At 49.9% G+C, this 26,404-nt stretch overlaps 1 protein-coding gene across 1 annotated transcript in view; it reads left to right on the top strand.

Annotated features, from left to right (window-relative positions):
- Positions 1-18,289, top strand: part of LOC118896333 (L-gulonolactone oxidase) — a 29,125-nt gene extending 10,836 nt beyond the window's left edge. The window contains exons 6-12 of the mRNA XM_036854126.1: positions 1,459-1,644; positions 9,268-9,375; positions 10,227-10,303; positions 14,061-14,210; positions 15,092-15,256; positions 16,760-16,850; positions 17,505-18,289. Coding sequence (XP_036710021.1) covers positions 1,459-1,644; positions 9,268-9,375; positions 10,227-10,303; positions 14,061-14,210; positions 15,092-15,256; positions 16,760-16,850; positions 17,505-17,633 — 906 coding nt within the window. The 3' untranslated portion in view covers positions 17,634-18,289. The remainder of the gene's footprint in view (positions 1-1,458; positions 1,645-9,267; positions 9,376-10,226; positions 10,304-14,060; positions 14,211-15,091; positions 15,257-16,759; positions 16,851-17,504) is intronic.
- Positions 18,290-26,404: the final 8,115 nt, after the last annotated feature.

The following is a 26,404-nucleotide window of genomic DNA, read 5'->3' as shown; positions in this document are numbered from 1 at the left end:
TAGACTTGTCGTTACCCGCTCAGGGCGGGGTTCACTGTCCAGGAGAGCCCAGTGGTAACTGGGGGTGAAGGGTAATAAACCACCCCTCCCAAGATCTGGCCACAGTCCTAGTCTACTCTCCAGGGGTGAGGTCAAGCTGGTTGCCTCAGTTTCTACAAAGTGATCAGCAGAGTATGGAAAAGAATTCTGAGTGGTCAGAAATCAAAATGCACGTGAGATTTACTGGCCACTTCCCTGAGGAGGCTCAGCTGAGCAGGATGGGCCCCTGCACGCAGTAGACGGGAGGGGACTGGCATCTTTAATATCCACTGTACCCCAGGCAGTTAGCTGGGTGCTTCACATACTCTCTCAGAATTGCTTATTATCCTCATTTCACAGATGAGGAAACAGAGAGGTTAAGTCACCTGCCCAAGGTCACACAGCTGGTGAATCGTTGTCCGCATTTATTGTCACTGGACCCTGCTGCAGTGTTTCACTGGCAGCTCTCAGGCTCTGCCCTGGATCTCAGACAAAGTCTGGTTTTTATAAAAGTCATTCTGGCGCCCTCACTCCCACAGAGGGCCACCGTGCCCCATTTCTGCCAATTTCTCCTCTTTGGTCTTGGCTGCTGTTGATTAGAATTAGTTCAGCTTTATCTGTTCTCTCACCCTGAGCACCCAGCCACCAGCTGCACACGTCGAAAGCAATTTCCATCCAAATGAGCAGGTAGCAGAAAAGTACTTCCACAGGCAATGAAAGAGGAGTCCTCTGGAAATGGGGGCCAAGGGCAAGGATACTGACGTTAACCACCTGTCTTCAACTGGGCAGCCCACTCTAAAGGCAGAGACCAGAGGTTTCCAATTGTGTGTGGCCACGTAGGGGAATCTAGTTCCTGAGGCAAGTGAGAGGTCCCCGAATGAGAAGATGGACTTGAGTTGGTGCCCAGGGGGGCGACAGGCAGAGAGAGCCTGCAGGGGACCCTGGTCCCCGGGCTGCGTGTTGGGACAGAGGGCCAGCTCTCCCCCAGATGCACACACATCCTCCCTTTGCCTTCACAAGCCACTTCCACCCAGGGCCTCGGGGCTCTTTGGAGCCTGTGTCGTCTTAGACTTCTTCCGGGCAGAGGACAAGCTCGCTGCATCCTGAGTGTGAAGTCCACAGAATGATCAAGGCAGCGGTGGGAGGACAAGCCACCGGGGTCCCACGGAACCACATGTGGTATATGGGCCCCTTCCCTGCTGAGGGCTGATGCCACCCAGACACAGCCTCCTTCTCCCCATTTCCCCTTCCTCCCTCCCCCAAGACTGAGGCTCCCTCAGGCTGCGACTGGAGACCCAGCTGGGAAAGTTCCCTGTGACCAGATGATGGTGGTCTTCTGGGAATAGAGATACCTGGCCTCACTTCCAAGGACAAACAAGGAAGTGAGGGCTTCACGCAAAGTCTAGGGGTTCTGAAACGTGGCTCGTCTCCCACTGCCAGGTGGTGGCGCTGACCCTCCTGACGGCCGACGGGACCATTCTCGAGTGCTCTGAGTCCAGCAACGCGGAGGTGTTCCAGGCGGCGCGGGTGCACCTGGGCTGCCTCGGGGTCCTCCTCACCATCACCCTGCAGTGCGTGCCCCAGTTCTACTTGCAGGAGACTTCCTTCCCCTCGACCTTGACAGAGGTACTGTCTCTCCTTCATCAGAAAATAAATGGAGGGCATTAATAAGTCATGTTCCACTGAGAGCCCCCGCGGCTCTGTAGGCCCCCTGAATGGGACAGTGGGCTGACCTCACCAGACCTTCGCTGGCCCTAGGTTACTGTAGCAGTATCCCTTTGTGAGCAGGTCAGGGGAGCTCAGAGGAACTGGATGATGGGGGGCAGAAAGCATAGCTTCTGATTGATAGCAGTGTTTTTTTGAATGAATGAAAACCCATGTTGGTTAGCTGGATGGATGGATGGATGGATAAATGGATACATGGATGGATGATGGATGGATGGATGAATGGATACATGGATGGATGATGGATGGATGGATGAATGGATACATGGATGGATACATGAATGAATGGATGGATGAATGGATTATGGATGGATGGATGGATGGATGGATAAATGGATACATGGATGGATGATTGGATGGATACATGAATGAATGGATGGATGAATGGATTATGGATGGATGGATGGATGGATGGATAAATGGATACATGGATGGATGATTGGATGGATACATGAATGAATGGATGGATGAATGGATTATGGATGGATGGATGGATGGATGGATAAATGGATACATGGATGGATGATGGATGGATGGATACATGAATGAATGGATGGATGAATGGATTATGGATGGATGGATGGATGATGGATGGATGGATGAATGAGATGGATGACTGGGTGGATGGATGGGTAGCATGGAATAGGCCTGAAATGCCTGGCAAGCATGGATCTCTCCCTGGTAATCACTAAGCTACAGGACTCAAATCTATGGTTCCAAGTTCCTTGGCCTTTGAGTTCCTCCATAATCACCTCACCATTCAATACAGGTAGACCCTCTGTGCAGATGGAGTCGGCAGTGATGCAAGCACTACTGGCCCCACATGGTTATGGTGGGATTGGGGATCAAAGTGATCTGGCCTTGAATGCTGGCAGTACCACTTCCAAGCTGTGACCTTGAGCCAGCCATTTAACCTTGCTGAGCCTCAGTTTCCTCATCTAAAAGCAAAGTAAATCATGTCTACCTTAAAGTATTGAATCTGAGGATTAAATCAGATAACACCTGCAAAGTGTCTAGTTCAGTATTAAAACATGTTCCCCATGGTACCTAGTCAGTGACAAATGGAAAATATTGTTACCTAGAATCTGGTCTAAAAATCCCTACCATTGGAATTTCTAATGCATTAAAACCTCAAGGCAAAGGATTTAGATCCGGAAGGCCCTTTACTCAGAGGCATGGTGGTTGGTGAAACTTTAACCCCAGAAACTTTAATCCCAGTTGGTGGCTGAGACAGTGATTCCGGGGATGCCGTAGGGGACGCAGCACTGATCCCTAGGGTACCAATGCTGAGCCTGCACGGACCAGTCTTGGCAAATGAGCTGCCTGATGCTTTGGCCCAGTAAGGAGTTGTTTGGCAGTGACAGTGCATGGCTAAGCCGGGGAGCCCCATGAGGGCGGGGCTGGTCCATACGACTGCCTGGAAGCACCCCAGACTCTGAGCTCTCTGGGGCCACCTCCAGTCTGCCTCCCCAGACCGGCGTTAAGGGGCAGATCTAGGCCTCTTGTTCACTCCAAGCAGGCCCTAGCTTCAAATATAGCCACATTCTGAGGATGAGGGCTTCAATATATGAATTTGGGGTAGATGCATTTCAGCCCAAAGCAGAGATCAACAGCCCCCTGGGCGATTGACCATGGCAGAGGATGAGGTCACCCACGGAGAGAGGGTCTGGGTGAGGAGAGAAGGGAGCCTTACTGCTTAGTGCCCAGGACAGAGCAGCCAAGGGTCCAACGCTGTGGGGAATCAGGGATCGACACGAGGGTCTGGTCATCCCGAGGCCGTCGCTCACCTCGGTGAGAATGGTCTCAGTGGAGCAATGGACAGGTTAAAGGGTGGGTAGGCATCTCAGGCAAAGAAGGGAGCTGGGCAGAGACCACCTTCAACCAGAAAGGGGCAGTAACGTGCTGAGTTGTTGAATCCATTTTCCTGCCTCTCACTTAGGTCAGAACTTGTTCATTTCGAAGCTGAATACTTTGACCCAGAGATAAAGAGATTGCTTCTTTTTTGCAAGTAGGACTGGCCCCCGGGCGCACACGCACACACACACGCGCACACACACAATTACACAGCAGTAACACTCAACAAGTATATTGTAAGGGCTCTGGGGAAGCAGGCAGGGCCCCAAGCCTGACTGTGCAGCTCACTCTGTGTGACCTTGACCAAGTCCTTCAAACTTCTGGAGCCCCGGTTTCTTTGTCTTTTAAAAGTGGGGTCCGATTAGGTGAACCCTGAGGTCCTTTTCAGTGCGGACGTTCTGTAAACCAGTGCAACACTTCGATACAAAACTGTGCCCGCACCTCATCGCCCAACCCTGGAGACGGAGGGTCCTCTCTTACGTTATTCTTTCTTTCCCCTGGAGCGTCTGGTGACGTTCTCGGCCCTTATCCCCAAGGAGGGGCATGAACCCTGGTGGGAAGGCCCCCGTCCTTCCCCTGTGACCCCAGCGCATCCTGCAAGGCCTCAAGGGGCTAGATCCTGCTTCTCCCCCTCTTCCATGAGTCAGCAGGTCCTCCGTGGATTCTCTCCCTCCCCACTAGCGGCTCCTGATGCTATTCCACCCCGCGTCATACACCCAGCTTAGGTCTCTGTCGGGCCCGTCATCAGCATCCATGACACCCACGGACAGCCTTCCCTGCCCCCAGTCGCCGGCCACAGATAAGGACTGCGCAGAGGGTGGGTGGCATTTACAACCCTGGCATTTACTCCCAGCAGTATGTACAGTCAATCGCCCCACATTCAATTCACTTTTGCCCTCTCTCCACTCAGAGCAGCCTTTAAGGGGCCCCTTCAAGGGGCTGGGAATGCTTGGGAAGAAGAGTAAGATGGAGGTGGGACCCGAGACCCAAGCTGCTTCCCTAGGAGGAAACAGCCCATAGAGGAAGGAAAGAGGACCAATCAGAAAACCATCACTAGAGCAGATTCTCCTCACTCTTGAGTTGCCTGGAGGTTTTCCTTCTAATCCAAAAGGGAAAATAATGGGACCTCACTTCCAGGAGCACGCAGGATCCTGAGAACCGATAGGAAGACAGTAAACCTTCCTGGGTTCATACGTTGATATCGGCTCCCAGTTTCTTGCCATTCAGGTGTCTAGGAAGCTGTCCCACCTCCCCTGGGGCTGCAGACCATGCTGCCCCGAGCGTTTGCCTCTAAGTAGCAGCTGCTCCGAGATGCACACAGCCCCCCAGCCTCATGTCCCCTCTAGACGAGGGTGGGCTCCCTGATGGCCAAGCCCTCCAGGTGGGCTGGTCGTGAGCCACAGGAGGGCATTGGAGGAGAGGACAGAAGCCAGGACAAAGGACTATGACGATGGCTTCCTGCATGTAAAGTCGGGTTTGAAGAGTCAGCTTCTCGGCCATTTTTCCTTCCCTTGTATGTCTTTCCTTTCCTTTCCTATTCCCTTCCTCCCATCCAGCACGTGTAGCTATCTTGGGACTTCCAGCCTGAATTCTGGAAGAGTCCCAGGAAAGCCACCACGAGGGTGCAGTGTAGAGCCTGTGACACCTCTCTGAGTCAAACCGCCCTCTCCACTGACCCGCTGTGACTTTGCACAATTCCTCCCTCCCCCAGCCCCGGCTTGGATTCCTCACCGATACAGTGGGGATAAGAGCACCACTGCCCCCACGGGGCTGCTGTCAGGACTCAAGGACACACAGCACTTGAGTCCTCGGCCCTTTATAGCCTCCGAGAGAGGGACCCTCAGTCCATCCTCTCTCTGGCTTTATTCGAAGAGAATACTACCTACTGGTACCTGCTCTGTAGGTAGATTCTAGACTCTGAATCTACACTGCACTTTCCAGACCACACATGCTGGTTGCCCTAATTTGCTCATGAGCCTCTTAACATTTTTTTTCCCTCCTCCTTCCTGCTCGGTGGTCAGTTTCTGGAGAGCAGGGATGTTATCTGAGGTCTTTTTACCTCCCCATGGTCCACAAAATACAGACCACAACACCAGGTAACTCAAGGTCAGTTGGTCAAGAATTTATTGAAAATCCATCCCTTTCTGGGATTTTCCACATCTCCTCCCTCCCATGCTGTGTGTGGTCCATCTCAGATGCAATTCCGTGCTTCCCATGACTGATGTTCTTAACTACATCTCAACACGGTTTCTGAAGGTTGCTCAAAGCCATATGAGGGGAAGGGGGAGTTCGGAATCAGGGCTTCTGGGCAGTGAGGCCAAGAAAAGGGCAGGTTTCATGGCTTTTTATGACAGTCTCAGCATTTCTGACTCTTTGCAGTCTGATTGGTACGAAATCACAGCCAGTGAGAAGACATGAGGATTCTGGAAATTGCTGTCAACCTTTTGCCCTTTATGCCATGCAAACCATAATGAGATGTGAGGAGTACAGCTGGCTGCCTGCATCACCCGCTCCCGCTACGCTCTGGGAAGCAGGTTCGGTCCCAGGGACACACCGGCCTTGTCAGCAGTGTCCCAATGCCTGCCACTATCTTGGGTGCTCGTTCGCTGGTGACTGGGTAGCCCCCAGCCATGGGACATGGAGCTCTCAGCTTCTGCTCTTGAGCCTGGTAACCACGTCCCAAGAACCAATTCAGTAGTGGCACTAATTTTGGGGGAATGAATCCTCTAGAACCCTTCATGCCAATAACATGCGAAGGAAGACACTCCTCTGGGGCCCAAACCCCTTTGATGGTGCTCCCAGGAACCACAAGTCAGACGGAGGAAATCCATGATCCTAGGGACCCTCCTCCTCCAGATGGGATTGTTTGTAGGCCCTGAAGGGAGAGAGTTAAGCTCACAATGGGATGGGGCTTGGGGCGGCTCCATCCTTCAGCCAACACTCCGTGCTAAGTTAGGGACCACAGAGGGTACAGAGCTGGAGCGTACGTGGGGCATGCCTCCAGGAGCTTAGAGTTTAGTGTCGGGGAAAAGGATATGCCTTGTCCCTCTAATTCAGGGAGGAAAAGAAATGACAGATGTCAGGAGAGAGGCACAAAATGTGATGTGAGAGTGGCTCTCATCACTCCATTCGGGGTGGAAATCTGGGCACGCATCTCTCAGTCACCAGAGCTGAGAAAGGGGCGCCATTACATTTACTGCTAAGATTCTGGGCGATATAGGATGGCCTTGGATGCTGGGACACGAGGAAATGGGGGATTTTCTGCTCTCTCGTGTCCTAGCCCCATCCTCCATCCAAGCCCCAGGCTGTGTTCCCTGCTCTCCCAGGAGAAAATCAGCTCTGCCCGGAGGTGATGGGTCATGGGTCCACCACCCAGTCAGGAGGGAAGTGATAGTAACAGGGTTCTGGAGTTTCTTCCTGAACTTTTCCCAGGTCTATAGCCCAGCAGAAAAGGCCCTCCTCTTCAAATAAGGAATCAGGGCCCTCCCGCATTTACTGTGTCCAAGGAGCTATGCCAGCAGCTCTAGGGCAAGGGGTTGGGAAACTACGGCCCACAGGGAAGAGCTGGCTTACTGCCTGCTTTTGTAAATAAAGTTTTATTGGCACACAGCCACGCTCCTTGTTAATGTATCCTCTGTGTCTGCTTTCACGCTACCATGGTAGAGTTGTGTAGTTGCAACAGAGACGGTAAAGCCTAAAATATTTACTATCTGGCCCTTTACAGAAAAAAAATTTGCTGATCTCTGCCCTCGGGGAGAAACTAAATATGAATGAAATAGTCACTGACCTATAGGAGACGCTTGATGAATTTCAGAGACAGATGTATGCTTCAATACCTGTAATATACTTCTGGGATGGATGTGATATAAATAGAAACTGCTTAGACTGGAAGGAGAGAGCTTTGGGGCGGTGGGGGGGGGGGGTTTACATTGAGCTTTAAAATTACAATACATCTCAGTTCAGATCCCACACTTTCCAGGTGCTCCATTGTCACTCGTGGCCAGTGGTGAAGGTACCGGACAGTGTCTGTAGGAGGCTTCTTAGCGCTGAACTGTTTGGGCTCGATTCCGTAGGAAATGGAGCGCTGCTGGGGATTTTTGAGCTGTGTCTTGGGGTGCTTCCCTGTGACGTTGTCTGGAGAGATGAAAAATGGAGCAAATTATGAGGCTAGTGCAAGAGGGCCGGTGAGAGCAAAGAAGGCAGCTAAGTCAGCCACCTTCCTTGGCAGCAGGAGCGGATTATAGGGAGGACTGGAGAGACACGTGCGGAGATGCAATAGGGTGACCGACAGCCTGGGCCTGGCATGGGCCAGGTTTAGCATGGCAGCCAGGTCACTGGAAGGCAACCCATTCCTGTATCCCCCAGGCCCCATCAAGCATCGGTTAACAAGTTAAGTGTCCTCCCTGAAGTGATGACAAGGATCCAGGATTCTAAAGTTCCCCCACTGCTCCCAGATGCTCCAAACTGAAGTTCTAGGTGGGCTCACCTCAGTGCTTCATCTTGGCTTCACTTCCCTTCCTGGTCAGATGTGGAAATCACAAGTTGTGTTTAACAGCTTATAAACTGCTTTCACATCCATCAACTCCCTTGGTCCTCACAACAGTCCTAGAAGGAAGGAAGGAAGGAAGGAAGGAAGGAAGGAAGGAAGGAAGGAAGGAAGGAAGGAAGGAAGGAAGGAAAACTATTAATGTCTTGGTTCTACAGATGAAGACACGCTGCCCAGAGGCCTCAGAGGGCTTCTTGAGACTCACAGCTGAGAACTCGGGGGCTGGGGAGTAGGGCCGGGGCCCTAAATGTGTGCCAGCATTGCTCACATTCAGAGACACGACTCTCCACTGGGCACATGCCACGTGGCAGGCACTCAACTTGGAAGCTTCAGCGTAGGTTATCTCATTTCATCTGCACAAGTGCCCACATGTTACTGGTGGGAAAACCAAGGCTCAGAGGACGTGGTTCCTGCAAGGTCGTGCAGCTGCAGAGCCAGGACTTGAATCCAGAACTTACTCCAAGACCGGTGCTCCTCCCCTACCTCCCGGCTGCCTATCAAACCCCAAATCTGTCTCTGCTTTGGCTCAGAACTTGCCCTCTATCAGCTTGATGGATGTCAAGGAGACATGATTTGCTGTGCGATGTTATTTCCACGTGTGCAGATGATAAGCCATATTCGAGCAAGGCTCTCCTGTCCATTTTACTGAGGGCCCTCGACATGTCAGGCCTTGTGGGGATAAGAGGTGATGACAAGGACAATGTAAGAGTAATAGTAGCAGCAGCACCCTGCACCTGTACAGGGCTCACCAAGCTTGTGACACCACCTTAAGCACTTTCTAAGCATTAGTGCATTTAATCTTCATCACAAGCCTGACATAGGTACTGTTATTAATCCCACTTTACAGATAAGGAAACTGAGGCACTTGCCCAAACTTACATAGATAGTAATTATTCAAGCCAGAACACATGAGAAGTCATTTTTGTCCTCTAAGTTACTAAAGGAAGTCAACCTGTAAGTGGACCATTTTAATGTCCAGCATCTTATAAGACACATTCTGTGCTATTTGGCAATGTTAGGACAATTTCAGGTATTTTCTTTTGATGGTGGGCTCTGACTTCCAGCATCCCAACCATCATCCTGTGACCAATACAATCTCTGCTCCTTCCTCCTGCCTCGAACAGGTTCTTGACAACCTGGACAGCCACCTGAAAAAATCCGAATACTTCCGCTTCCTCTGGTTCCCACACAGCGAGAATGTCAGCGCCATCTACCAGGACCACACCAACAAGGTAGCCGGGGCATCTTCCCCTCCTCACGCACAGCCCACCATTCCCACACGGCCCCCCCCCCCCCACCCCCAGCTCCCAGGGCGCCTGACACCTGTTATCGTGCTGATGAGCTGTGAGAGGTGAGAGGAAAAGCAAGGGTGAGCACCACTGAGCCTGAGGAGAGAAGCATGAAAGGCCAGAGGGTGGAAGGAAGGAGGAAGGTGGACCCAGTAAGGGTCCGTGTGTCTGCGGGGAAGGATGCATAGGGGTGAGGTCAAGGGACAATCTAGGTGTGGGGCAGGGGAACAGGGGACAGAGGTGTGGGCAGGACAGGATAGGCTGAGTCCTAGGAAGCTGGGCTAGACCTCAGAAGCCAGCTAATACATCCCACCTTCCCTCCAGCACCCCCATCTTTCCCACCTACAACCGTACAGGTGAAGAAACCCTTGGTTTTGTCTCCCCACCGTGACCTTAGCAAACAGGCTGCTTCTCAGCAGAAGAAAACAAAACCATCACTTAGGATGATGTTGATTGAACAAGTCAGGCAAAAGCCAGGACACCTACTGTGTGTAAGGGGCTGGCGTAGGGTTCATAAAGGATGATTGCTGGACACCGGCTCATGGGCTCTGAAGAGGAGGGGCAGATGCACATTTTTGTCTTGTGCAAAATACATGAATACATGAACATATAAAAAATCACGAAACAGAGGGGATAGGGCATGGGAATCAGCAGTAAGAAGTGAGGCTTTCAATCGTCCTGGCAGGTGGGTCACCCTTCCCCCATGACACACACACAGTCTCTCCTGGGACACATCTCCCTCTAAGGAGATACTCAGCTCTGGCGCCAAACTGACCACAAATTCTGCTTCCCAGCCTCCCTCCTCTTCAGCCAACTGGTTTTGGGACTATGCTGTTGGATTCTATTTACTGGAGTTCCTGCTCTGGATCAGGTAGGAATGCAAGTGTCTCTTTTCCCAGCACCTGCCATACACTGTTGCAGATGTGGTCCATCAGAAGAACAACATCCTACCTAGTTGTGCAAACTGTGTCTGTCTCCTGGGTCCAGAGCAGGGGTTTTCAACCCTGGGGGACTTTTTAAAAAATACCAGTGCCCAAGTCTCATTCCCTGGTTCACAGGTGATGTGAAGCTTCGTATTGTCCTGTTTCTTACCTCCTTCCCAGCCTGAAGTCTGTGCTCAGGCTCAGGCCCCATGTCTGCCACGAAACATGTAACTATGAGTGATGGGGAAGGTTTTATGGGGCCTTGAGTGCTGACTCTGTATCCAGCCAAGACATGGAATGGCATCAGATAAAGATTTTTGAAATGTTTCATACATGTAAATAATATAGGCAGCACAAATTTAAAATATAAAGAATAATATAGTAAGCACTCACATCTTGTTGTTGCTACCATATTAAGAAGTGAGACAACACTAGTAAAATTGGAGTTCTCTTGGTGGAACTCCCAGATCACAGTATCTCCCCCAAAAGGTAAACCACCACCCCAAACTTTATGCTTATCATTCTCTTGCTTTTATTGATACTATAGTTTTCTGAATCCTGAAATAAAAAATTGGTAATTCAGCTTTGATAGTGATATTTTTCCATGTTGATATGAATAACTGTAATTACTCATTTTTCACTGTATGCATTTACCACAATGTATTTATCCATGCTCTTGTTGATGGATATTTAGGTTGTTTCCAGGAATTTTTGTGTCCATGCTCTTGTTGATGGATATTTGGGTTGTTTCCAGGAATTTTTTTGTCCATTACAAACAATGTTCCTGTGAGCATTCTGGAAAATTGCTTCTGATGTCTTGAGTATATAATCATGAGTTGAATTCCTGGGTCACCAAGTATAAGCATCTTTAGTATTATAAGATCAAGTTGTTCTCCTAGGTAGTAATACCAGGTTAACTGCCAAGCACTGTAAGATTCTCTGTCCTCCATAAGCTGGACAAAATTGGACCTGTCAGGCTTTTAAATTTTTGTGTGCTATGTGTTAAATGGTATCTTATTATGGTTTTTAAATCTTATTTCCCTGATTATTAGTAAGGTTGCCCAGCTTTTCAGTTTATTGATCCTTCAGATTTCTCTTCTGTGAGATGCCCATGTAGGTATTTTGTTCTTTTAAAAAATTGGGTTGTTTTTTTCTTAGTGTTTTGTACAGCTTTATTTACATGTATTTTGAGCACCAGTCCTTTGCTGGTTATGTGTGTTGCATCACCTTCTCCCTGTTGATGTCTTATCTTTCACTTTCATGGTGTTTTATGATGTGTAGATGTATTTAATTTTATCAAATGTAGCATCTAGTCTTTTATCTTGAGGACTTTGGTGTCTTTTTAAAGACGGTGAGCCCAGCCTAGAGGCCATCGCTCCATCAGATGACGGATCGGGGGTGAGAGTGGAAAATGCCCAGCCAGCTTCTCTCCCCTTCCATCACAGCAGCCTGGCAGCTTTATGTGCTTGTGTCTGTGGAGTCCGGGCCCAGGGAGCATCCAAATAAATTGGGCTCTAAATCACAGTTGGCACATCCCAGCCAGGGCGGACGCTCCGAGGGAGCTCCATGACCTCTGAGCCCAGCCCATGTGGCCCCCCTTTTCGTGTCTTCTGGAAACTGCATCCACCCAGCCTCATCCCTGCAGCTCTGGGCCTCTCGCTGAACTACGTGCCCCAGGATGCGGGAATGAAAACTAACATAATGGATTGGGTACCTGGTGACTTAATGGCTGCTTTGCGATCAGACGCACTGTAGCCCCATGAGGGCAGGGATGCCGTCTGTCCCGTCACTGTCAATCCTCAGAGCCCCAAACAACGCCTGGCACCTAGAGGAGGCTCAGAGTATTTGTGTAGGGAATGCTAATGAAAAGCTCGGTCCCTGTCCTTGAGGTGTTCAGTAGCGGTCAACCGTAGGGGTGATGGTGTTGGCCCTGGCTGACCAGGACAGAGAGACAGGCTCTCTCGGGAACAGATCCCTGGAGGGTCAACCAGGACCAGGGCCAAGCTCAGCTCCTGTGCTGAGAACAGCCCTGTGCCCTGGGGCCGGTGGGAGCCGCCCCGCGGCCATGCTGGCCTGGGACACCAGAGAGCATCTGCCTTGAGAGAGACAGCGTTCTCTTCCCCTTCCAACTCCTGCAGCATGTACCCTTCCTCCCCTTCCAACCCCTGCAGCTTTTACCCTTCCTCACCCCCCGACCCCACCCCTGCAGCGTGTACCCTTCACCCTCCCAACCCCTGCAGGAGAAGGAGAAGCAAGGAGAAGGATGATTTTGCTTTCTTGGCTTCCCAACACATCTACAGTGAAAATTTATTTCTTTTATAAAGACAAAAAAAATGAACTTTAATCTGTGTGTGTAAGTATACATTTGGAAGAATGTGACTTGGTGAATGAGTTTCCCAGAGCAGAAAGCCAGGTGACAGCTCCTTCGTGGCCCAAGAAGCGCAGAGCCTCCCCTCTGCAATTCCTTGGGCAGCTCATTTCCAAACACAAGAATCCATAAGCCCAGCCCCCATGCTAGGCCACTGGCCCCCACTGGCCACTTACAACAATCAAGTCCTCCCAGGATGGCCAGGTGTGGAAGGAGGGTGAACTACTACAGTCCTTATGTAAATTAAACTGGCAGCAACCTGCTGAAATTAAAACTCTGCCTGCCCTTTGCCCCAACAATCTGGTAAGGATATAAGTACAAAGACGTTTGTTATGGTGTGGCATGTGGTGGTACTACACCGAAAATGACAGGTTTTGGCGAGGATGTGGAGAAATTGGACCCTTGTGCACTGTTGGTGGGAATGTAAAATGGTGCAACCTCTAGGGAAAACAGTATGGAGGTTTCTCAAAAAGTTAAAAATAGAATTTCCATATGACCCAGCAATTCCACTTCTGAGTATATATCAGAAAGAATTGAAAGCACGATTTCAAAGAGATATTTGCACACTTGTGTTCACAGCAGCATTATTTACAACAGCCAAAAAGTGGAAGCAACCCAAGTATCCGATGGATGACTGGATAAACCAAATGGGGTATGTCCATACACTGGAATACTATCCAGCCTTAAAAAGGGAGGAAATCCAGACACAGGCTACAATGTGGATGAATCTTGAAAACATTATGCTAAGTGACATAAGCCAGACACATAAAAGGACAAATATTGTGTGATTCCACTTATATGAGGCACCCAGAGCAGTCAAATTCATCGAGACAGGAAGTAGAATGGGGGTTGCCAGGGGCTGGAGGGAGGGCGCAATGGGGAGCTGTTGTTTAGTGGGGACAGAGCTTCAGTTTTGCAAGATTCTGGAGGTGCACCACACAGCGATGTGAATATACTTAACACTACTGAACTATACACTTAAACAATGGTTAAGATGGTAAATTTTATGTTACGTGTTTTTTTTTTTTAATCACAGTTTGGGTTTTTCACCAAACCCAAACCCTGAAAATAACCTAGTTACTAAAGGGGAAGAGAGGGATAAAATGTGAGATAAAATCCATAACTGGATCACGGGGCAGCCATGGAGAGAGTGATGGAGGGCGATATTCACGTTCCCTGGAGGGATTTCCAGGCTGTAGGTAAGCGTACATGGCAGAGTATGTGGAGAATGAAGTCCTGGTTTGTAAAGGACTCAGCCCGGCGCCCAGCAAACAGCCGGCACTCACTCACTGCTGGATAATACGATGATCACAGGCCCCTCTGCCCTGCCCCCCCAGCACCTTCCTGCCAGGCCTCGTGGGCTGGATCAACCGCTTTTTCTTCTGGCTCCTGTTCAATGGGAAAAAGGAAAACTGCAACCGCAGCCACAAGATCTTCACCTACGAGTGCCGCTTCAAGCAACACGTGCAGGACTGGGCCATCCCCAGGTAGGGGCTGTGTGGGCCAGCCTGCGGGTGGGTCAGCAACAAACAGATCCCCTTGGGTCCTCCCCACAGCCCTAGCACGTACACTGCCAACCAGGCTCCCCGTTCTACCTGTTATTAGCGGGGGGCAAACTGGAGGCTCCGAATCCCCATCCGGTGCCCTTGCACCATTGTGCCTCTCAGGGAAACCAGCCAGGGGATCCCCTCCGCTTCCCCATCAGCTCCTCTCCAGCCATGAGGCCGGGTAACAGCAGGCTTGGGCTTGAAGCATAGTGCTTCCTGGCCAGCATCTGGTGTTTCTGAAAGACTGTCCCCTGCGTTGTCCCTCAGTCGGCAGAGTCCATGGAGCAGGCTGGGGGCCGGTATTCTGCATCTCAGTCCCGAGGGACACGCCCCCACAGGACTGAGGCTAGGTCTGTAGCCCAGATCACTGCAGCTTTCTCTCTGAATTGCCCCTCTTTGACCCTCTCCAAGAAAAGGGTGGGGGTGGGGGGTTGGTGCCCAGGGCTTAAGGGGTGCCTCTGTTACCATGTTCAGGGGCTGAGGCCACCACACTCTTGGGGCAGGACTATTAGAAAAAGTAGAAATCTTGGAATCAGAGTGACCTGACTCTGTCTGAAGAAGAGGAGGCCGGGGCATGGGACAGCTGTGGCCAGAGACCCAAGGGGAGCCCCCGATTGGGCGGGGGCCCTGGGATCTGAGCTGGGAGCAGTAGGTAGGTCTCCTCTTCTGTGAGGAGGACTTTGAGAGCAGCCATGAGGAAGGGGCCTCCTGGGGACCGGGATCCCCGAGGCCCCCAAGGCTGGGAAACCGTGCAGAGCCTCATGGGAGCTCAGGAGGCCCCTTCCTGAGGTCTGGGTTCCATCCGCCTGGGCCGAGTGCAGAGAGAAGACCAAGGAGGCCCTGCTGGAGCTGAAGGCCATGCTGGAGGCACACCCCAAGGTGGTAGCCCACTACCCCGTGGAGGTGCGCTTCACCCGGGGGGACGACATCCTGCTGAGCCCCTGCTTCCAGCGCGACAGCTGCTACATGAACATCATCATGTACAGGTGACCAGCTCGCGGAGGGGGCGGGGTGGGGCTGGACTCCCTACCCCCACCCTGCCCCCCTGCTTCGAAGGGACCCCTCTCCTTCCCCAGCTTTCAAGGCCAGTTCAAATGCCACCTTCTCCCGGGAGACTTCCCTGATCCTGGCTGCAGAAAATCGTCTTTCTCTCCTTCGAGTTCCTACAACCACCCTTTCTAGCCTATGTTATGTTAATGCAGTCATTAATATTAATGAATATGTAATATTAATGTTAATGTTAATATGCATAGCTACTACTTGTGAAGCTGATATTACGGAATGACAAGTCTGTGCTATCTCATGTGCCTGCCCTAGTCAGTGATTCCAAGAGCCTGGAACTCTGTGTCGAGAAGGATTCTGAGGCCAGGTTTCAGTTCAGCCAAAAAGAGAATCAGGCCTGGATGCATTTGCCCATCTTAACTGGTTCCACCAGGCCCTGTGCTGATACCTTAAGCTCATGACTGCGTTATCTTTTTCCTAATTAGTTGCACAGTAATCTCTTGTATGAGGCTTACAGACATGCACGGTTTAAGAAGCTCCTCTTTTCTAAAACTTCCTGCTTAAGACATGTCTTCCTTCCTTCCCATCCCCCATTGATAATAGCCCTTCTCTGACTTTGCAAAAGACAAATATACTCTCTCCCAGCCTGAATCTTACTATGCTGTATTTCTCCAGCATGTAAAAAACCCCAAACTCAAGGGATCCCAAGGGACAATTCAAGAAGGCGCTGTCCTGGCGGGAGTCCCCGAAGCCAGAAAAGAGTTTCTGAAACACGTACTGAATGAGAGGCGGCTTATTTCATGTAGGGACAAACTTGCAGCCAGGCTCATCCACACCTGTCTGTCTGTCTGTCTATTTTATCCTTACCTGTGCATGCAAATTCAGAAGTGAGAAAGTTGCCGTGGGGCTGCATCATAACATTTGAATTTTTTAAAGCTCTGACTTCGATTTTTTCTATCAGTAAATTTGACTCCCCTGGACTGACCAGCTAGGTTATATGGCCATGTTTTCCATACATCAATGAGGGGATTCTGATATAAATATTTATTTTTAAGATTTGTGTGTGTATATATATATATCCTTAAAGTAATCTTTACATTAAAATTTTTTTAATTTACATTTTTAAATACTTAGATTTAAAATTGAAATCTTCAAGCTGCATGAGTATATAAATATGCATACATATATATGTGTGTATGTGTGTGTATATATATATATATATATATATATACACATACACACACACAAATCTTTAAAATTATTTAAACTCATGACAACTTTCACTGGCCAATTAAAAAATATGCAAGAGGATGTAAACCTTTTCCAAATCCTTCTGAGCAGAAGCCCTCAAGGCGCTGGGTCACTGCTGTCCATGTCCTGAGGGCAGAGCCAAGCGCTGGGCCCAGCACAGGCCAGGCGCCTGATAACAGTGGGTGGGACCATGCAAAGCAGGGAGAGGGCCTCACCTCCTTCTGCCCCCTCGCCAGGCCCTACGGCAAGGACGTGCCGCGGCTGGACTACTGGCTGGCCTACGAGACCATCATGAAGAAGGTGGGAGGCAGGCCCCACTGGGCCAAGGTAGGATGCTTCATGGGGGGGTGTCAGCTGGGCAGCTGCTGTGAGCCGGTGCTTCCACCAGAGGGCGCCTCTCTTCCCGATTGCCCTGCCCGCCCAAGGCTCAGATGTGGGGAAACTTGGGCTGAGCAAGTGACAGGAAGGAGGGCCTCCACGACCCTAACCAGACCCATCTTCCCTCTGCATTCATGTTCCAACAGCCCAGTGACTGTAATTCTCTCAGAGTTTTCAGAAAACTTCCTCACCTTTCATTTTATTTAATTCTCATAGAAACCCTACGAGCAGGATAAGGCAGTGGGTCCATTTAACAGACAGGAAACTAGGGGTCTGTCAGAGGTGACGGGACTTACTTACTAATTAGCAGTTGAATTGGGGCCAGAGCCCCTCCACTGACACACTGCCGGGTGGCACAGGGAACGGGAAGTTTAATGCTACATTTTAACACCTTCCTTCTTTACTTTCCAAGAAACCCCTCCCTCCTCTTTGGGTCTCTACACTATAGGTGCGTGCGAATGAATGCACGCGTGTATGAGCTTGTGTGTGCCTGGGGATAGGAGCGTCACGCATGCAGGCACCCAGATGTGGGTGCCTGTTTGCAGCCCCGCTGAAATGCCGCTTCCGGGGAACGAGGCCTGTCGTATCTGGTTGCTTCCTCAGGCCCACAACTGCACCCGGAAGGACTTTGAGAAAATGTATCCTGCCTTTCCGAAGTTCTGTGCCATCCGAGAAAAGCTGGACCCCTCGGGGATGTTCCTGAATGCGTATCTGGAGAAGGTGTTCTACTGAAGTACAAACAGAAAACAAGTCGAGCCCACCCCATCCCGTCCCCCAGGCCCACTTTGCATGAGGTTGAAGGCTCCGTGTCCCTCTGGCCTGGTGGGGAACAGACCTCTTCCCCCAGGCCCTCTGCCACGGTGCCCGCAGCTGCCCTGGCCCAGAGTGAGGAGCCTGGATCTGGGCAGCTCCCACTTCCCTCATCCTCACAGGAACCCCATGTAAGGAAGAGCACCAAATCCCCATTTACCTCTTCAGCCGCATCCTCTTAGCCCAAGCCTGCAATCACCACATCCTATTTCCCAGAAGACAGAGAAGCCCCCAAATGTTCTGTGTCTAGGAGGTCAGGATTCAGCCTTTCACAGGTTCCACACGCTGGTTGGGTGTCTGGAGCTCCAGGGATCCCCCGCCCACCCTTGCAGGGAGGGGTCCCCCTGGCATGTGTTCGGGCACAGAGGTCGTGTGTGCTGTGCTCTGCTTTCTTTCACTCTCGAGGGTCTTTCAGATGCTCAGGTGCGTGCCCCCTGCCCTGGGACTGCCCTCTTCCAGAGGGTCCACCTGTCTATCTGACCTCCCATAGCCCGACCTGCAGTGTGTCTATTCCAGCGGATGTTTGGGGAGTGGGACTCTCCTTGCCTCCTTTTTAATAAAGGCCAAGAGTTCATTCACTCTCTGCTCCCTCCTCTTCATCTCCAAGGTAATCCTTTGGGAGCAGGAGGCTCCCTGATTCCCCGGCTGCCTCCAGAGGTAATGGGTCTTGGACTTGCCTGGAAAATGCTCTTCCTATTCCTTTTGCAAACTTAGTTTCAAGCTGCCTCTGACCTACCACACTTTGTGGCTATTCTTTCACCAAGCTTTTGTTGAACATCTACAAGGTGCCAAGTGCTTTGGGGGAATTAAAAGGACCTTAAAGGGCTTCCCTGGCGGCGCAGTGGTTAAGAATCTGCCTGCCAATGCAGGAGACACAGGTTCGAGCCCTGGTTCAGGAAGATCCCACATGCCTTGGAGCAACTGAGCCCATGAGCCACAACTACTGAGCCCGAGTGCCACAATTACTGAAGCCCGCGCGCCTAGAGCCCGTGCTCCACGACAAGAGAAGCCACCGCAATGAGAAGCCCACGCACCACAACAAAGAGTAGGCCCCGCTCACTGCAACTAAAAGAAAGCCCGCATGCAGCAACAAGGACCCAGTGCAGCCAAAAATTAAATAAATAAATTTGTTTAAAAAAGAAAGAACCTTAAGACAGGTTCCTGGCATCCAGAAATGTATATTTTAATCATATGTTTCATAATAGGTTAATACGCAGACTATATAAGAACTCCTCAACAACACAAAAACAAACAACTGATCAAAAATGGACAAAGGCCTTGAATACACATTCCTCCAAAGAAGATATACAAATGATCAGTAAGCACATGAAAAGATGCGCCACATCACTAATCACTAGGGAAATGAAAATGAAATCACCATGAGATATCACTTTACACCCATTAGGATCACTATTATCAAAACAATAATAACAGAAAATAACAAGTGTTGTCGAGGACATGGAGAAATTGGAATCCTTCTGCATTGCTGGTGGAAATGTAATGAAATGGTGCAGCTGCCGTGGAAAATGGTATGGAAGTTCCTCAGAAAACTAAACATAGAATTACCACATGATCCAGCAATTCCACTTCTGGGCATAAACCCAGACGAACTGAAAGCAGGGACTCAAAACAGATATTTGCACACCCATGTTCATAGCAGCATTATTCACAGTTGCCAAAATGTAGAAGCAACCCAAATGTCTACTTTTGGATGACTGCATAAATAAATTGTGGAATATACATACAATGGACTATTACTCAGCCTTAAGAAGGAAGGAAACTTTGATATATGCTACAATTAATGAGCCTTGAGAATATTCTGCTATGTGAAATAAGACAGTCACAAAAAGACAAGTGCTGTACAATTCCAATTACATGAGGTACCTACAGTAGTCAGATTCGCAGAGGCAGAAGGTAGAACAGTGGGTGCCAGGGGCTGGGAGGAAGGGAGAATAGGGGATAGTGTTTAACTGGTACAGGGTTTCAGTTGGGGAAGATGAAAAATTCTGGGGACGGATGGTAGTGATGGTTTCACAATAAAGTGAATGTACTTAATGCCACTGAACTGTACACTGAAAAATGATTAAAATGGTACATTTTATGTTAGATATATTTTTACCCCAATAAAAGTAAAGAAATTTATATTCAAATTCAGGGAAACAAGACTAACGTGCATAGGACGTTAAATAGCAATACCAGGGAGTATGTAATGAAGTGTCAGAGAAATGGTACAGCCACAGAGACCTGGCCGGTCCACTTGGACTCAGCTTCCCCAGAGAGGCTGGCTCAAGACCTAAGTCCACGGCCTCGAGGGCAGGAAACTACCCCTTCAGCAGGACCAGCTGTGTAATTCACAGGGCCCAGCCCAAAACAATTAAGAATTTCACGAGGGCAACTATACTTCAACTAAAAAAACAAAAAAAAATTTCAAGAGGGTGACAGCAGAGCATTAAAACAAGCATGGGGTCCTTCTGAGCACTGCACAGGCCAAGGACCCATGAAACCAGCCCCACTCACCGCCACCAGGTGTGGACAGTAGTTATGTGTCAACTTACTGGGCTACAGTCTGAATTGTTTCATCAAACACCGACTTAGATGTCGTTCTGAAAGAGGTATTTTGTGGAGGCACTTAACATCTACCATGAGTTGACTATAACAAAAGGAAATTACCCTCAAAAATGTACGTGGGCCTCATGCAATCAATTGAAAGGCCTTACAAACAAAAACTTGAGGTTTCTGGGAGAATAAGTTCTGTCTCAAGAGCTCCTGGCTGAGTTTCCAGCCTGTGGGGCTGCCCTACAGATCTCAGGCTTGAGCCAACTCCTTGAAATCAGTCTGACATAAACATATACATTGGTTCTATTTCTCTGGAGGACCCTGACTGATATATAAGGAAAGAGATGCATTGGTGAAGTTAATACAAAGACAAGCTGGCAGGCTAAATCTTGAGGCTTGGGAAATGGCGGAGTCCGAGTCACTCCCATGTTCTACAGATGAGGAAACAGAGGCTCAGAGAGGTGAGGATGCTTGTCCAATGTCACACAGCAAGTTAGGAAAGACAGTGCCAGTAAACCAAAGTACATCTTGAAGCCCTGTATTTTCAATAGCTGGAATTTAATTTTTTAAATCTATGAATTTTGCATTCTGTTGTATCATGATTGTGTTTTAAACTTTTGAGTAATGTTCTATTTTCCAACTCTTTAAATGACATTTCCGCTCAAGGCAGGAGTGCCTTGTTTGTTGTGTGCTTTTATGGCACCTCACATCTACCCCAGGGGGAGAAGTACAGACATTAAGGAACACAGTGCAATGGCTTAAGTCCCAAACCCTGAGGTTCAGTAAAACTTCAATTCCTGGAATGCTGAGGCAAAAGAATGTTCTGGAAATAGACTTTCTAATTACCAGAGAACCCGGGTCCCCTTTCTGGATCAGGCTTTTGATGAATATAATTTACTCTTCCTTTGATTTGAGATCTTTTGATGCCTGAAGGTCATCCTTCCCCCAGAAAATTCTCCTTGCAGAGTTCTTTTGATACCAACTGTGTACTGAAGCCTTAAATTGGGCTCCTGAAGTCATTGCTAATCCAGATCCCCTTTTCTCTCCTCCCTCGCCTCCTCCTGGCCACTGCTGGTCCAGGTTCCCACTGACTGGCTTCTCGTCTCTCCCAGCACTGCCCTCAGGTCCAAGCCTCAGGTAGCGTGAGCCCTAGAGGCACACACTGTCCTCATCTCAGGGGACGCGAAAACTCGTGGGTGCTGAGGCTCAGAGCCTGTACTTCTAACAGCAAACAGTGATTGCCAGCGTCAGCTAAGGAATCGGCTGGAAGGATGAGGAAGGGGGTCCCCCTGGGCCAGTGTGAAACTAAATCAGAGCACAGCATCAGAGCTGTTGGGCCGTGAGTGGCTCTCAAAGTTGAATTTGGGGTGAGTGGTCACCAGCCAGAAGGAACCGTATAAATCTCATCAAGCAGAGTGAGTGAACTCTGGGCAGCTCTTGCCCTCAGGGCGGCCGCCTGGCCCCAGCACCCCACAAATTCACAGCTGAGAACGAGAGGGCTCCGGGTGAGCTCTGAGGGTCCCAGAAGGATGCACCACTGCTCAGAAAGCCTGCCCAAATGCAAAGAGGTGGGATATTTAAAAGCCAAGCCAGACGCCCCCTCACTTCAATTGTAGGTGTCTCTGCATGGGGATAACCCCAAATCTGCAGAGTCAACTTGGCCACCTGCAGGGGCTGGGCCCAGAGGACAGATACGCGGAGGTGGGTGGGTCCCCTGACTGGAGGGAGAGAGGGCAGCGAAGCCCAGCCAACGGCGGAGCCAGAGCGCAACTCTGGTCCTTCTCTCAAGGTCCGCATCCGCTGTCAGCCCCGGAACAGGGATTCATGCCGCCCCCTGGTGGCAGCTGTCGGGATCCTTCGAGGTGCGGGCGCAAGAGGAGCAAAGCCTCCCCCTCTGACCTACAGGCGTGAGGCTGGCCAGTCCCAAACTCTAAAGCGACCAGGAAAGCCTCAGAGAAGGGAGCAAACCCCGAGGGACGCCCTGGAGGAGGGGCAGTGCCGAGAGGGACGAGATCTCGCCACAAAGGTAGGTTTCACAGTTAGAAGAGGTGTCTCTGGGTCCGCTACTAGGAAGATCTTACCTGTAGGTCTCCAGTCACTAAAATGAGGCCAAAGCAGGAGTTATTCCAAGGATGGGGCAGTGGGAGCTGGAAAAATAGCTACGAAAAATAACTACGAAAAATAGTTCCGTGAGGAACCCGTGAACTAAGGGGGAAAAAATACAAGGCAGTGTCTGAGTGAAGCTGCACTGAATACCCAAGCCTGGCTTATCTTAGTTTCCATCCTGAGTTTCTTTCCCCATGTGGCAGGGTCAAGAGCGGCCCAGACACTTCCAGAAAGCTCCCAAAAAGAGTTATCAAAATTTTGGTTTGTTTTCATTTTTGACATCCACAAATGGATGTTTTTACACACACAGAGTGAGAGAATGTTACACTAGGCTCCAGATAATTGCTATTTAAAAAAATGATACCTTGGGACTTCCCTGGCGGTGGGTCCAGGGGTTAAGACTCCGAGATGCCACTGCAGGGGGCATGGGTTCCATCCTTGGTCAGGGAACTAAGATACCCCCATGACGCGGGGCACGGACAAAAAAAAAAAAAAAATTTAAATTAAAAAAAAAAAGGAATGATACCTTGTGCACTCTGGGCAGGTGGGCTGGGGAGGGGTCGCAGGCTCGAATCTGGGGAATGAACACCTTCCTTCGGTGCTGTGAGTGCATCTCTGTGATTTTATACCTGTGCACGAAGCCCTTCCCAAAGAGGGCGAAAGCCTCTTTATGGATGTGAGGCTGGAGTATGTGGTCCACCCATCACCCACACCGCCGTGATGTGCCTGTGTGGCGGTCAGCCTGGGTCAGGTGCTCGTTTTTATTGAATTGGGCACCAAACAGTCTGGATATCAAGGGGAGGTTGTAGGAGAACGTCTGGTCCCAGCTGAAGGTCGCTATCTTTACTCCTTTGGTGCTGGAGGCAACAAACACATGAGGGCAAGTAAAGTGCTGACCTGTCTCCATTCCCTCTCCTAGCCTGAGTGAGTCCCCTTCCCCAACCTGGGAGTGGACTTGACCTGGCCGAAGGCAACTGTTGACCGTTAGTGAGCGAGGCCTCAGAGTGGTGGGCGCAGGGCAGGAGGCGCTGGACCAACGGCCGTCACCCCGCCCCACCCTGCGCAGTGTCAACCTCCGGGAGGATTCTGACCGAGGGGTGGAGATATCCCAGAGGCAAACAGAGAGTTCATTATTAACCTCGTAAATTTGTTCCACTTGGCCTGGCATTCACTTGCGATCATATTGACTGATTTGGTAATCATCAGTTCTATTAATAAATTCTGCAGACCCGAGTCCCTCTCGAGCTGTCTTTAGATCCATTTCATACTTCCTGGGTTTGCCAAGCTATCCTGTCACAGCGAGAAAACCCTGGGCAAATGCTGGGTCTAGAGAGGATACTAAGGTGGGAACCTGGGCGGCGAGGGCCCCATGGACCCCAGAATCAGACCTGGGTTTGATCCCAATTCTGCACGACTGCAAATAAATGGTCCTTATTATGTCTACACCCGCACTCCCAACTACCGCCCCCCGATCCACTTCCTGTCTGAACCTCATGCTCAACTGTGGACGCGACTCCGGGAATCTGTTTATGGTGGAGTTTCGATTCCTTTGGCGGCACAAACATGAAACAATTTGATTCACTCTGACCACTGTTCCCATCACTTAACAGCTCATGCAGATTGGGTTTTTCTCCCTGAAAAGGTCACAGTTACTAAAAAGATCCAGAGTTTACTATGGAACGTCACCCTCTCATCCAAAGCAAAACTCTTCCCGTCCCCCATCAGAGGAGGACGGGTGGAGGCGGTGAGGGGCACACAGGCTGCCCTCCTTCCGGTCTGGGCAGAGTAGGGAGGGGGCGTGGTCCCACGCTGGACCCCCTCGTCTCCCTCGCTCCTGGTCAAGCTCCTCTGAGGCGAGGCAGGGTCTTGCCTGGCCTGTTGACCCGGGCTGCTACTACCAAGTGGTCTCCTCTCCTCCTAGACAAGTGGGTTGTGTCCTTGGGCCAGCCTTGAACCTGGTGCTTGTGTCCTCCTTAGGCCCCTGCCAGCAGTCTAAGCCTCCAGCGTCCTGGGGGTGGGACAAAGTTTCTGTTCTGTGGTGAGCATTTTCCTCCAATCCCGTCACTGTGACTCTGTGACCTTGTAACCCCAGGGGAGGTGATGCCTAAAGGAGCCTAATTGGAGGCCTTTGGGGGAAGGGAAGCCTGAACCAAGTGGCCCTCACCACTAGGTGGCGAGCTCTGCTCCGAGCACTCTGGCAGGGCTTCCGGGCTCCCACGGCTCCCCTATTCCCCACTCCTTCACGGTGCAGGACTGCAACTCAGGGTCCCCGCCTATAGCCTCTGTGGACCACAAGGAACTGGGGTGGGGTGTTCTCCCCTCTAGGCCCTCCTGTCACAGGGCACTTCTCTAATGAAGGCTACTCCTGGAAGCCTTTGTGCTGTGCAGGGGGAAATAACCCCTGCCCTGAGGGTAATTGTGAGGACCCGATGGGATTACACAAAGCAATTGGCCCAGGGCTTAGAGCACTGTGCTTGGCCCAGGGCTGCTGGTTACAGTTGCCCAAGCTCCACACGGCACAACTCTGGGGTCGTTGCACCTCATCAGAGATGATATCTAATTGCAATTTTCTGGCAGAAGGCTGTCAAGTGTCAACACAGAGGCTGACAGTGGATTTGTGCGGCCCCCCTTGCCAGGCAGAGGACAAGCCCTCTCTTCTCAGAACAGCAAGCCCTGCTCTCACTCTGCTGCAAGGATCCTAGAAGCCAGAAACCAACATCTCATTTCCTGCTTCGGACTTCCTAGGGCCTCAGGCTGGAACTTCTGTTGGGGATGGAGGGACGTCCACGGACCCTCAAACCAGGCCACTGTGCAAAGAAGGAAGAGGGTGGGGAAAAGGGGTCCCAGTGAAACTGAGTCAGCTTTAGCCTCTGAATTTTAAGGGGCAGGTCTAGGAGAGTTTAAAGGAGGTTGCATAAAAAGAAGCAACAGCTTGGTGTAGTGACTGCCAGCATCCAGCAACATAATGGAAAACAGAAAATAATTTTTGAAACATAAGCTGTGACGATTATGTAATATATAATTTACAATTATGGTCATTTTAACAAATGCCTTCTGAACCATAACCTTAATTAAGGTTATGGTATATCTTTAAGTGAGTCACCCTAACTTTACTCTGAATTTCCTTGATAGCAATACTAAAGTACTAGCTTCTGTGGACATATACTAAGCCATAGCGTTTGTTGCTTGTGTGGCAGGGTTGTTGATAACTTAGAAAGGAGAAACAAGGAATGGTAAACTAAGAATATTTTAAGCTTTTAATTTACATGTGGACTTTGCTATAAACCTGGGATGCATCCAGATGGCTTTTATTTCCATTTGAAGTGTATTTGATGAACAGAATTCTGTAGAGAAGATTCATAAATGGAAAGGCTTCTTAATGTGAAGTACTGTGGTTAGTCACTGCCACCTGCTGGCAATGTAGGGTCCTGCAGGCCAGCTATGTTACAGAGTGAGGGGTGAATAGTCATCACGAGAAACCCAGGCAGAGGAGAAATTCCTGGGGTTGAGGGAAAGATATAAAGGTTGTATAGACAGACAGTGGCCAATCAATGCCACAGTCAAGAAGGTGCCACAGGGATTCTAGGCTCTTACAACTAAAAGAAAATTACCTTGTTTTGTTTTTGGGGAGACTACTTTTTCCATAAGGAAAATATCAATTATGTATGGAAATAACTGGTATGCCTTAATTTTACCCCTTCTGCACCCTAATTTTCAATGTATTCCTTCAGGGTATCACCCCCCCCCCATCAGAATATGTATCTGCTTTATAATGGAATGGAAAAGATTCATTTTTCAGAAACATATTTTAGCTGGCTATAGGGAACATCTCTCTTCCTAAAAGCAAGAAATCTTTGAACTGGGTCAACTTCACTGTCCCACTCCTTTTATTCTCAACTATATGAGAATATACCATCTTAGCCATTGCTTTTTCTCTTCTCCTTTTTTCTTCCACACCCAAATGAAGGTGTGTGGGAGATTAAAAAAAACAAAACAAAACAAAAATAGCATAAAGAGGACACAGCAGAGCA

The sequence above is a fragment of the Balaenoptera musculus genome, chromosome 6 (assembly GCF_009873245.2).
Source record: "Balaenoptera musculus isolate JJ_BM4_2016_0621 chromosome 6, mBalMus1.pri.v3, whole genome shotgun sequence".
NCBI lineage: Eukaryota > Metazoa > Chordata > Mammalia > Artiodactyla > Balaenopteridae > Balaenoptera > Balaenoptera musculus.
The sequence above is the reverse complement of the archived record's forward strand: the minus strand, read 5'-3'. Positions and strand labels throughout refer to the sequence as shown.